The following is a 13,474-nucleotide window of genomic DNA, read 5'->3' on the forward strand; positions in this document are numbered from 1 at the left end:
TCCAAGGCCGCGCCGTGGATTTTGATGACCGGGGGCAGTGCTGTTTGTCTTATGGATGTTTAGTGTAAGGCCCATGTTTTCGTACGCCTCGGTGAAGGTGTTGACGATGGCTTGGAGTTCGGCCTCTGAGTGTGCGCAGACGCAAGCATCGTCCGCGTACTGTCGTTCGATGACAGAGGATGGGACAACCTTGGATCTAGCCTGGAGGTGGCGAAGGTTGAACAGGTTCCCATTGGTTCTATAGTTTAGTTCCATTCCAGCGGGAGAGCTTGTTGAGAGTGAGATGGAGCATTACAGCAAGGAAGATCGAGAAGAGCGTTGGTGCGATGATGCGGCCCTGCTTAATCCCGGTCCGGACGTGGATTGGGTCTGTGGTGGATCCCTCAAAGCCTCCTTGATAAAGTGCAACATCCCCACTGGCATCTGGGAATCCCTGGCCCAAGACTGCCCAAAGTGGAGGAAGAGCATCCAGGAGGACGCTGAGCCCCTTGAGTCTCGTCGCCGAGAGCGTGCAGAAATCAGACAGCGGAAGGAGCATGTGGCAAACCAAGCTCCTCACCCACCCTTTCCTTCAACCACTGTCTGCCCCACCTGTGACAGACTGTAATTCCTGCATTGGACTGTACAGCCACCTGAGAACTCACTTTTAGAGTGGAAGCAAGTCTTTCTCGATTTCAAGGGACTGCCTATGATGATGATGATGACCCTTACCCACACACAGGGTGCCTATAGGGCAATCTATGTTTCGCCTTTGTGATGTGGGAGGCTTGATCACAGAGAATAATAAATAAAATGCCGTCTTCTGCCAAATTCTACCAGACCTGTCATCTTGGATGAACATCAGCCTGGGGTGCTGCGGTAACGCATATTATATTATATATATGCCACTTAGTGCAATTGGATTGTTCTCCCAACCTGCAGCTTGGTTCCTGTCCATGCAAGAGAGAAAGCTTTAGTGCGATAATAAAAATGTCATTTTTGTTCATTAGCTTTTTTACTTGTTGATTGATATTTCTGGCTGACCCGAATAGATGGACTTCATGAACACAAAGAACCTGCTGTTTTAACTACATACAATATTAACATGAAATCACTATCTTTTGAGGCATTTAAGGATTTTGCACATGCTTATAAAGGTGGTTGGTTGAAAATTAATCAAAACTGCAATAATCCAAGGAGACTTTATTCTCTATCAAATGCTATCATGATAAGCAGTTATCAAGTCAAAGGATGTCAATAATGAGAACTCCCAATACATCAGGCACTTTCAGGTCAGGGAAAACCTTATTAGGGTTTCTGTTACACTAAAAATAGAGTATTTGCTTGAAGCTCTTTCTGCTTTACACCAACACTGCACTTGTGTTGTGTAAATCCAAATATTACAAATTTTGAGTCTATCTTCATTATTCTCTTGTGTTAGCGTCACTGGTCTCTGACCTCTGTCCTTTATGATCAAATGTTCTCTACCAATATCGAGATGTATGATCATGTAACTGGGATGGGAGGGCGGGGCATCGGGGAGGGGTAACAATGAAACCTCCTTGTTTATATTGACCAGATTCCGTAATCCCTCCGCATGTGTCGTCATACGTGCTCCTCGAATCTTTTCAAACGCAGACTGATTAACACTTTAGTGAGACAAGGCCAGATTCACATTGTTAAAGTGTCTTATTTTACAGTTGTGAACTTACAGACCAACAGTGATAGCAAACCTTACCTTACTTAACTTAGGTTCTCCGTAAATAAGAAAAATAACGGCCCGGATTTTGCAGTGGATAATGACGGCAAACTCTCAGTGTTCGCTGTGATTACCTCTCTCAAACTGACCACAACTTCAGGATTTAGCACATGTGCATCTAAACGCAGACATTGTGAAGTTGTGGTCAGTCATTAACTGCTCCGACACAGGCTGTGCTGTGTGTCCTCGCGCCGCCCCTCCCCCCCCCGCCAAGCTGGCAATCAATGTGATCAGTCAAATCAGTGGAACTGGCAAAAACCTCAGCTTTACTGCTGTTAAATACCCCACTAAATGTGAAGCCTTGATGGTATAGGTGTAACTGGGGATTTAACAGCATATTGACTGCTAAACAACCGTTGTTCAAGATATTTCAGGTTTTAACTTATCCCCATGTGAAAGTCCCAATCTTTATTTTGCTCTCTGTAACATTATTAAAAAAAGTGAGGATAAAAGCTGCTTCTTATTTCCTGGTTTGCTGTCTGTGAGAATTCTTCAATGTGATTGGCTACTTAGACAGCTTGTTGACGTCACTGCAGCATCGCCATAGGAATCCCCTATTCACGACACTGCAACATGTCAAGAAACCTCAAGTTTTCGCCACAGAGTTTGTGAGACCTCTGTGGACAGCTTACTTCAAGGTCAGCTGCGAGCGCCTTTAGAACATAAGAACAAAAGAAATAGGAGCTGGAGTAGGCCATACGGCACCTCGAGCCTGCTCTGCCATTCAATAAGATCATGACTGATCTGATCATGGACTCAGCTCCGCTTCCCTGCCCGATCCCCATAACCCCTTATCCCATATTGTTTAAGAAACAGTCTATTTCTATCTTAAATTTATTCAATGTTCCAGCTTCCACACCTCTCTGAGGCAGCGAATTCCATAGATTAACAACCCTCTGAGAGAAAAAATTTCTCCTCATCTCTGTTTTAAATGGGCGGCCCCTTATTCTAAGATCATGCCCTCTAGTTCTAGTCTCCCACATCAGTGGAAACATCCTCTCTGCATCCATCTTGTCAAGCCCCCTCATAATCTTATACGTTTCGATAAGATCACCTCTCATTCTTCTGAATTCTAATGAGTAGAGGCTCAATGTAATCAACCTTTTCTCATAAGACAACCCCCTCATCCCCGCAATCAACCAAGTGAACCTTCTCTGAACTGCCTTATAGAAACATAGAAACACAGAAAATAGGTGCAGGAATAGACCATTCAGCCCTTTGAGCCTGCACCGCCATTCAATAAGATCATGGCTGATCATTCCCTCAGTACCCCTTTCCTGCTTTCTCTCCAAACCCCTTGATCCCCTTAGCCGTAAGGGCCATATCTAACTCCTTCTTGAATATATCCAATGAACTGGCATCAACAACTCTCTGCAGCAGGGAATTCCATAGGTTAACAACTCTCTGAGTGAAGAAGTTTCTCCTCATCTCAGTCCTAAATGGCCTACCCCTTATCCTAAGACTATGTCCCCTGGTTCTGGACTTCCCCAACATCGGGAACATTCTTCCCGCATCTAACCTGTCCAGTCCCGTCAGAATCTTATACGTTTCTATGAGATCCCCTCTCATCCTTCTAAACTCCAGTGAATAAAGGCCCAGTTGATCCAGTCTCTCCTAACATGACAGTCCAGCCATCCCTGGAATCAGTCTGGTGAACCTTCGCTGCACTCCCTCAATAGCAAGAACGTCCTTCCTCAGATGAGGCCTCACTAAGGCCCGGTACAACTGCAGTAAGACCTCACTGCTCCTATACTCAAATCCCCTAGCTATGAAGGCCAACATACCATTTGCCATCTTCACCGCCTGCTGTACCTGTATGCCCACTTTCAATGACAGAGGAACCATGACACCCAGGTCTTGTTGCACCTGTCCTTTTCCGAATCTGCCACCATCCAGATAATATTCTGCCTTCATGTTTTTGCCCCCAAAATGGATAACCTCGCATTTATCCACATTATATTGCATCTGCCATGCATTTGCCCTTTCACCTAACCTGTCCAAGTCACCCTGCAACCTCTTAGCTTCCTCCTCACAGCTCACACCGCCACCCAGTTTAGTGTCATCCACAAACTTGGAGATATTACACTCAATTCATTCATCTAAATCGTTAATGTATATTGTAAAGAGCTGGGGTCCCAGCACTGAGCTCTGCGGCACTCCACTAGTCACTGCCTGCCATTCTGAAAAGGACCCGTTTATCCCGACTCTCTGCTTCCTGTCTGCCAACCAGTTCTCTATCCACGTCAGTACATTACCCTCAATACCATGCGCTTTGATTTTGCACACCAATCTCTTGTGCGGGACCTTGTCAAAAGCCTTTTGAAAGTCCAAATACACCACATCCACTGGTTTTCCCTTGTCCATTCTGCTAGTTATATCCTCAAAAAATTCCAGAAGACTCGTCAAGCATGATTTCCCTTTCATAAATCCATGCTGACTTGGTCTGATCCTATCACTGCTTTCCAAATGCGCTGCAATTTCATCCTTAATGATTGATTCCAACATTTTCCTCAATACTGATGTCAGGCTAACCAGTCTATAATTACCCGTTTTCTCTCTCCCTCCTTTTTAAAAAAGTGGTGTTATATTAGCTAGCCTCCAGTCCATAGGAACTGATCCAGAGTCGATCGACTGTTGGAAAATGATCACCAATGCATCCACTATTTGGAGGGCCACTTCCTTAAGTACTCTGGGATGCAGACTATCAGGCCCCGGGGATTTATCGGCCTTCAATCCCATCAATTTCCCCAACACAATTTCCCGCCTAATAAGGATATCCTTCAGTTCCTCCTTCTCACTAGACCTACTGTCCCCTAGTACAGTCAGAAGGTTATTTGTTTCTTCCTTCGTGAAGACAGAACCGAAGTATTTGTTCAATTGGTCTGCCATTTCTTTGTTTCCCATTATAAATTCACTTGAATCCGACTGCAAGGGACCTATGTTTGTCTTCACTAATCTTTTTCACTTCACATATTTATAGAAACTTTTGCAGTCAGTTTTTATATTCCCTGCAAGCTTCCTCTCGTACTCTATTTCCCCCATCTTAATTAAACGCTTAGTCTTCCTCTGTTGAATTCTAAATTTTTCCCAGTCCTCAGGTTCGTTTCTTTTTCTAGCCAAATTATATGCCTCTTCCTTGGCTTTAACACTATCCTTAATTTGCCTTGTTAGCCATGGTTGAGCCACCTTCCCCATTTTATTTTTACTCCAGACAGGGATGTACAATTGCTGAAGTTCATCCACGTGCTCTTTAAATGTTTGCCATTGCCTATCCATCGTCAACCCTTTAAGTATCCTTTGCCAATCTATTCTAGCCAATTCATGTCTCATACCGTCAAAATTACCTTTCCTTCAATTCAGGACCCTAGTTTTCGAATTAACTGTGTCACTCTCCATCTTAATAAGGAATTCTACCATATTATGGTCACTCTTCCCCAAGGTGCCTCACACAACAAGATTGCTAATTAGTCCCTTCTCATTACACATCACCCAGTCTAGGATGGCCAGCTCTCTAGTTGGTTCCTCGACATATTGGTCTAGAAAACCATCCCTAATACACTCCAGGAAATCCTCCTCCACCGCATTGCTACCAGTTTGGTTAGCCCAATCAATATGTAGATTAAAGTTGCCCATGATAACTGCTGTACCTTTATTGCACACGTTCCTTATTTCTTGTTTGATGATGTCCCCAACCTCACTACTACTATTTGGTGGTCTGTACACAACTCCCACCAGCGTTTTCTGCCCTTTGGAATTTTGCAGCTCCACCCATACCAATTCCACATCATCCAGGCTAATGTCCCTCCTTACTATTGCATTAATTTCCTCTTTAACCAGCAACGCCACCCCGCCTCCTTTTCCTTTCTGTCTATCCTTCCTAAATGCTGAGTACCCTTGGATGTTGAGTTCCCAGCCTTAGTCACACTGGAGCCATGTCTTCGTGATGCCAATTACATCATATCCGTTAACTGCTATCTGCGCAGTTAATTCGTCCACCTTATTCCGAATACTCCTCGCATTGAGGCACAGAGCCTTCAGGCTTGTCTTTTTAACACACTTTGCCCCTTTAGAATTTTGCTGTAATGTGACCCTTTTTGTTTTTTGCCTTGGGTTTCTCTGCCCTGCACTTTTACTATTCTCCTTTCTATCTTTTGCTTCTGCCTCCATTTTATTTCCCTCTGTCTCCCTGCATAGGTTCTCATCCCCCTGCCATATTAGTTTAACTCCTCCCCAACAGCACTAGCAAACACTCTCCCTAGGACATTGGTTTCGGTCCTGCCCAGGTACAGACCGTCCGGTTTGTACTGGTCCCACCTCCCCCTGAACCGGTTCCAATGCCCCAAGAATTTGAATCGCTTCTTTCTGCACCACTGCTCAAGCCATCTGAGCTATCCTGCGATTCCTACTCTGACTAGCACGTGGCACTGGTAGCAATCCTGAGATTACTACTTTTGAGGTCCTACTTTTTAATTTAACTCCTAGCTCCCTTCGTCTCGTAGGACCTCATTCTGTTTTTTTACCTATATCGTTGGTACGTATATACACCACGACAACTGGCTATTCACCCTCCCTTTTCAGAATGTCCTGCACCAGCTCCGAGACATCCTTGACCCTTGCACCAGGGAGGCAACATACCATCCTGGAGTCTCGGTTGCGGCCGCAGAAACACCTATCTAGTCCCCTTACAATTGAATCCCCTATCACTATCGCTCTCCCACTCTTTTTCCTGCCCCCCTGTGCAGCAGAACCAGCCACGGTGCCATGAACTTGGCTGCTGTTGATCTCCCCTGATGAGTCATCCCCCTCAACAGTACTCAAAGCGGTGTATCTGTTTTGCAGGGGGATGACTGCAGGGGATCCCTGCACTACCTTCCTTGCACTGCTCTTCCTGTTGGTCTTCCATTCCCTATCTGGCTGTGGACCCTTTACCTGCAGTAAGACCAACTCACTAAATAAGCTATTCACATCATTCTCAGCATCGTGCATGCTCCAGAGTGAATCCACCCGCAGCTCCAGTTCCGCAATGCGGTCCGTCAGGATCTGCAGGCAGATGCACTTCCCGTACATGTAGTCGTCAGGGACACGGGAAGCGTCCCTGACTTCCCACATAGTACAGGAGGAGCATAACATGTGTCCGAGCTCTCCTGCCATGACATAACCCTTAGATTAACCTAATTGGGCAACAACAATGTTAAAATGTTAATTACTGATAAAGAAAAGAAAAACTACTCACCAATCACCAGCCAATCACTTACCCCCTTGGCTGTGATGTCACCTTTCGATTTCTTTCTACTTCTTTTTTGCCTCCCTGCTGCAGCTGCACCGGTAGGCTTCAGCAACAAACTCCCGGACTCCTCGCTCACGGGCCTTTATAGGCCTCTGGCTCCTCGATCTCCCGCTTCAGCAACAAACTCCCGCCTCCACAAACTCCCGGACTTCTCGCTCACGGGCCTTTATAGGCCTCTGGCTCCTCGATCACCCGCCTCAGCAACGAACTCCTGCTTCCATGAACTCCCCGGACTCCTCACTCACGGGCCTTTATAGGCCTCTGGCTCCTCGATCTCCCGCCTCAGCAACGAATTCCCGCCTCCATGAACTCCCCGGACTCCTCGCTCAAGGGCCTTTATAGGCCTCTGGCTCCTTGATCTCCCGCCTCAGCAACGAACTCCCGCCTCGCCGAACTCCCTGGACTCCTTGCTCACGGGCCTCCAAAGCAAGTATATCCTTTTGTAAATATGGAAACCAAAACTGCACGCAGTATTGCAGGTGTGGCCTCACCAATACCTTATATAGCTGTAGCAAGACTTCTCTGCTTTTATACTCCATCCCCTTTGCAATAAAGGCCAAGATTGCATTGACATCATGACTTTGACTGAAACTTGGCTCACTGGTGGCAACACCTGTCCCCTTTATTGAAGCTTCTCTGCTTCCACCACCTGCCCCTCCCCCGAAGCTGCTTTCCCACTGCTTCATGTCATCGTAGGAAAATATACAGATTGATGGAGATAATGGGTCTGAAATTCCGATAAAGGTCTTCCCGTGGGAAAACTAAAGAAAAAAGGTAAAAAACTGCGCACTTACCTGTTGCTGCTGCGCCTGCTCGAACTTCCGAGCCTGAGGCCTTCACTCCTATGCATCGGAGCGCGTGCACGTCAGGACGTGCGCAGGGCTGGAGCTGTAGTCACATGGCTCTCGGCAGCCAATCAAGGTACAGTATTTTCCCATTATTACGAATGAGAACCCCCCCAAACACACAAAAAATCAAAAAAAATTGAAAAATACACGACATATTTAAGAATCATTTAAATTAAAGTTCTTATAAAAAGTAATAGTTTCCCGACTTTTTTTTAAAGATGCCTTAAAATAAACTTACCCTAGTGGGGAGGGTTTATAACAATTAAGTATGTTTTCATATGTGTTTATTTAATTTACTTTTAATGTTTTTATGTATTTTTAAACACTTGCGCCTGTAAAAGTAGGCTATGCGCCTGCTTTTTCAGGCGCAAGACTTTAAAGGACATTTGCAGGGCAAGATACTCATAAACATCAGAAATCTTGCCCTGCAAGTGTCCTTGCTCCAGATATGTGCGAGATCTGTCAAGCCAGAAACTTGACAGATCGGAAAAGCCGGTTTTCAGCACATGCGCATTGCGCACTGAAACCCGGCTTTTCCGATGCCTTCCCGGGTCCGTGGGAACTTCGTATGGACCCGGGACATTGGAATTTCAGGGCCAATGACTGTCCAGTGAAGTGATATACAGGTTGCCTCTCTAGTCCGGCATCCTCGGGACCTGACCTGTGTCGGAACAGAGAATTTGTTGAACCATGGGAGGTCACGCCTAGCCTCGGTTTACCGGTACCTGAGGACAGTGCCCGGGCCCCTGAACGCCCCTGCCTCTCTCCATGCTGCTTTGTTCTTTTTTTTTAAGGTCGTGTCAAACCACCGCCTCCGGACCCGGACCCCCTGAACCCGGAGCCCCCGGACCCAGAGCCCCCGGACCCTGACCCGCCGACCCCGGACCCCCTGCCAACCCTGGACCCCCCTCCCACCGCTCCCGGAACCTCTGCCATCCCCTGATCCCGCCGGACCGGACCGGACCCACCCCCCCCGGACCCTCCGCCCCCAGACCCACCGCCGCCCACGCCGCTCACGCTCCAGGCACGGGACTGATGCCGAACGATGGGTGGTGCGGGATCAGAGAGTCCCGGGCTGGAGAGATACAACCTGTAGTTATCATGTTATTAAAAAAGGCAAAATTCCTATCTCCGGAACTCATGGAACAAATTGAAGTGGCTGAATTCCAGCCACTCTGGATCAGGCTCCTCAGCTGGGATTTATTTTTCTCAAACTGCTCATTGTCTCATTATTAATTGCAGCTGATTTCCTTTCCTTGTTAATCCCTTTACACCCCTGCTCACAATGTGTGTTGTGAAATTATTTTTTTTTGTTTGTTAGCATGAGGTGCTTGTGTTGTATCTCTCCTGGTAATTCCATCTTTAGCATTCTGTTTTTTAGGGGACGGGGAAGAAATCTGGTACTTGTATCCTTTTTAATTACTTTAGTTTTATCTATCTGGCTGCATTCCCTGCAAGATTGATTGGGTGCTGTCATCAGGTTTTGGGGTTCTTCTCAAGCCTGCCTTTTGTTCAGATAAATTAGTTTCTTCTCTTCCCTTTCCCATACAAACCCTAATTTAAAGGTGTGTTTTCTTTTTTGGTATTTTTTTATTTATTGCTTGTAGTTCATGGTTGACATGTTGGGGGTTTATTTTTCCTCTGATTTTTACATTTTCTATTTTATTTAATGGCCTAGTTGTGTAACTATCCGTTTCCTCCTGTGGCCCAAATAAAAGGTGGCTTTTAAAAAAAAAACTATTTGTGTTTGTTACAGTGCAAACTTTTCCATTTGTGATTGTTGTATCTGACCTTAAAAGGATTTTTAGTTGAAGGATATGTTCCCTCTTATCCTCGTGGGTCACATCGAGTGACCTGCTCCCAGGTCTCTGCCAATGTAGCCAGGTGGAAGTGGCACTTTACTTGCTGAGAAATGCCTTGAGATTGGGAACTCATCTGTTAAACTCTGTGCTGTCTTGCCCCTTTCCTTTTGTTTTTAAACATTACCTTTGGAATGAATTGATGTGGGCAGCTTTCTCAACAATGCATTAGTAATGCGTTTCTCTCAAAGAACGTTTGTGGTCTACTTGAGCAAATTTTATACTGAAGTACGAGCCAACCATTTGTGCTATTTGTATTAAGTGAAACTTCCTTGCATCACTGCAAAAGCTAGAGGGTTACCATCTTCATGGAAAAAGTGCCCCGTCAACCATTTCCATTTGATATTTCCCCCAGATTGCTTCATCTGTACTTTGTATGTAATGATTACAAATGCAAATCCTGTTGAATTACATATTTAGATCATGTGATGCCAAAATACATCTCTCTCCCCCAGCCAAACCAATAGTTTGAGGAAGACTGTGTCCCTGCAACTAACCAATACCATTATGCCAATCTGAACCTTTGATTGGATACCCAATCACTTAGTCCAAACCACAATTCCAATTAGGCGATTGATTACTTTGAATCTGAGGGTTAAGGTTCTTTGTCCGGTGAAGGTGTGACAGGGTATAGTTACTATCACCCGTTCCCTGATTCTTTTGAGAAAATAAAAACATATTCCACCGATCCCAAATCAGTTACAGTTAAGTAGGAATTCACAAAAAGTTTGAGTGAACACTCTAGCTGTTAAATTTATCACAGCAATGACATTCTCTAATTATAATTTTAAAATAATTATTCCCCATATTGCTTCAGCCCAGTCTGCCTCAGCCCAGTGTACATCACCAGTGGTGGATGATGTGATCTATGATGATGTTACACATGAAGATCACTCGCTCCAGGAGCAGGGTAAGAACTTTCTTTAACTAGTGCGGTGCCGCAGGGATCGGTGCTGGGACCCCAACTATTTACAATCTATATTAATGACTTGGAAGACAAGACTGAGTGTAACGTAGCCAAGTTTGCTGACGATACAAAGATGGGAGGAAAAGCAATGTGTGAGGAGGACACACAAAATCTGCAAAAGGACAGAGACATGCTAAGTGAGTGGGCAAAAATTTGGCAGCTGGAGTATAATGTTGGAAAGTGTGAGGTCAAGCACTTTGACAGAAAAAAAATCAAAACGCAAGTTATTATTTAAATGGAGAAAAATTGCAAAGTGCTGTAGTACAGCGGGACCTGGGGGTACTTGTGCATGAATGTAAAAGGTTAGTATGCAGGTACAGCAAGTGATCAAGAAGGCCAATGGAATCTTGGCCTTTATTGCAAAGGCGATGGAGTATAAAAGCAGGGAAGTCTTGCTACAGTTATACAGGGTATTGGTGAGGCCACACCTGGAATACTGCGTACAGTTTTGGTTTCCATATTTACGAAAGGATGTTTCTACTGATAGAGGAGACTAGAAATAGGGGGCATAATCTTAGGATAAGGGGCTGACCATTTAAAACCGAGATGAGGAGAAATGTTTTATCGGGGTTGTAAATCTGTGGAATTTGCTGCCTCAGAGAGCTGTGGAAGCTGGGACATTGAATAAATTTAAGACAGAGATAGACAGTTTCTTAACGGATAAGGGAATAAGGGGTTATGGGGAGCGGGTGGGGAAATGGACCTGAATTCATGATCAAATCAGCCATGATCGTATTGAATTGCGGAGCAGGCTCGAGGGGTCGTATGGCCTACTCCTGTTCCTATTTTTTATGTTCTTATGTTCTTTATAATGTATACACAAGTAAATGGATGCTGTGCTATACCAACCTGTCACCTGCCCATTTTTTACCCTCCAATTTATTTCCTTCATCTCCTAAAGCTCCAGATTCACACTGGCCTAGGATTCCATGAGCAGCAGTCACAGTCTGCTGCTTAACTGGCCGTTTCCATGTGTCAGCCAAGACTGAGTGTTGGCAGTGCATTACCGTGGTGCCTGATTCTTTCTTCACTGGGCATCTCTAGACAGGCGCTCTCGAGCAGGGTTGGAATGCAATCAGGAGTGAGCGTCCTGATTGATCTTTTCTTTTCCCTCCCCTCCACACTTGCCTCCCTGGGCCCTGTGCTACCAATAGGCAAGGGGCAGAGCTGTGCGAGTGGAAATACCATATGTCTGTATGCCTTCAATAGCTTTGCACACTGAAGATCTCGGAAGTCTTTGATTAAAGATGTCTGTAATCTAAGCAGATTTGGGTACTTGTATCTACTCTCAACACCAATCCTAAATCTCAACATGGAGCAAATGAAGGCTGTAAACCTATTTTTGTAGTTTGTTCCCTTCATCTTGAATTTTTCAATTGTTCATAAAATTGTTCTCTCAATGCTCAATCACTAGTAGGTGTTTGATAATTGTATCAAATCTGTATTCTTACCATGCCTCTTGGTGTACAGAATTAATTACTGCATTATAACTCAAATCCCCAAGTGTCCCCGATAAGCTTCTGGCATTTAATTATTTTCATTTGAATCCACACAAGAGCTTATTGATATTGTCAAAGCTACCCTTTATCAATCATTGGAGTTTAAAAGCTTGTTTGTGATTTCACATCACACAGTGCCCATGGATGAATTGATCTATGATGATGTGCATCGAGAGGCTGGTTGCACCAATCCAGCACAGCTTGAAGAGGGTTGGAGTTCCAGTGAATTTGAGAGCTACGATGAACACTCAGAGGAAGAAAATAAACCTGGAGGAGAGCAGCAAAAATCCAAAGCTGTCCTTCAGCCAAAGGTGAAAGTCATGGTGATCAATAATGTCACCAAACTATTAAACTATATTGGGACAATTAGCCAAATGATTTGTGAAGTCTGACTTTAGTAAGATTGGTTCTATTTGTGTAGACCAGGGAGACGATACTGATCTTGGGATTGTACCACTTATGGTGGTTTGGATGTTTGTTCAGAACAAAGTATAGCATAGGAAGTGAGGTAGTGGTATGTGGAGAACTTGAATAGCATTCATGAAATGGATGTACATTTGTCCAAATTTGGATTGAATTAAAACACACAGTCACTGGTAACTCAGCTGGTTGACTGGGTGGTGTGAGGGAGGTAAGTGCAAGTTATTTCCAGGATGGCAGATGTGATTCTGGGAAATGCATTGGAGAGTAACTTAATCTAAATCTTAGGGGAGAAATTAAGTGTCCAAAGTCCATTTGAGTTGGGAAACTGAGGCAAACAAAGCTTTGATTTGAGTTGAATGGCCAGAATGAGCAACGGCCGGATTGAGGAAATGGTGGTGTGAGTGCAAAGTGGCATGGGGAATCATTCTGATGTTTACTGGTAGGTCAGAATCAGATGCATTGCCCCCAGAGGCCAAAGGACTGAGTGAGTTGTGATATGCAGGACTTGGCTGGGGAAGGTTTGGAATGGCTTCAGTAACCAAGGATACATTAGCATCCAGCTACGATATACTATAGACTGGATGATGTGAAGAGTGGGCGAGGGTGAGCAAAGCTCCAGCTAAAGAAACCACAAGCTTTTAACTAGAAGGTATTGAGAGGATGCAGCAGAGGGCAAAGTTAGATTCTGAGCTGATTGGAGAAGCAGAATTTATGGATCAGTTTTGTCTAGCTATCCAGACTGGTTAAGAAATAAGACCACCTGGATTTATGTACCCGAGTTGTTAGGAAATACTTTTTTTTTTGCTTTTGCCAGCAGAGTCTTTAAAATTGGTATTTGGATTCCGAGCTTCTG

General features: G+C 44.8%; 1 protein-coding gene across 1 annotated transcript in view; it reads left to right on the plus strand.

Moving 5' to 3' along the window:
• The window catches only part of arhgef10lb (Rho guanine nucleotide exchange factor (GEF) 10-like b), a 224,859-nt gene that overhangs the window by 126,764 nt on the left and 84,621 nt on the right, over window positions 1–13,474 (plus strand). Inside the window, exons 7-8 of the mRNA XM_070860199.1 lie at window positions 10,550–10,642; window positions 12,334–12,509. Coding sequence (XP_070716300.1) covers window positions 10,550–10,642; window positions 12,334–12,509 — 269 coding nt within the window. The remainder of the gene's footprint in view (window positions 1–10,549; window positions 10,643–12,333; window positions 12,510–13,474) is intronic.

The sequence above is a fragment of the Pristiophorus japonicus genome, chromosome 18, assembly GCF_044704955.1.
Source record: "Pristiophorus japonicus isolate sPriJap1 chromosome 18, sPriJap1.hap1, whole genome shotgun sequence".
Classification (NCBI taxonomy): domain Eukaryota; kingdom Metazoa; phylum Chordata; class Chondrichthyes; family Pristiophoridae; genus Pristiophorus; species Pristiophorus japonicus.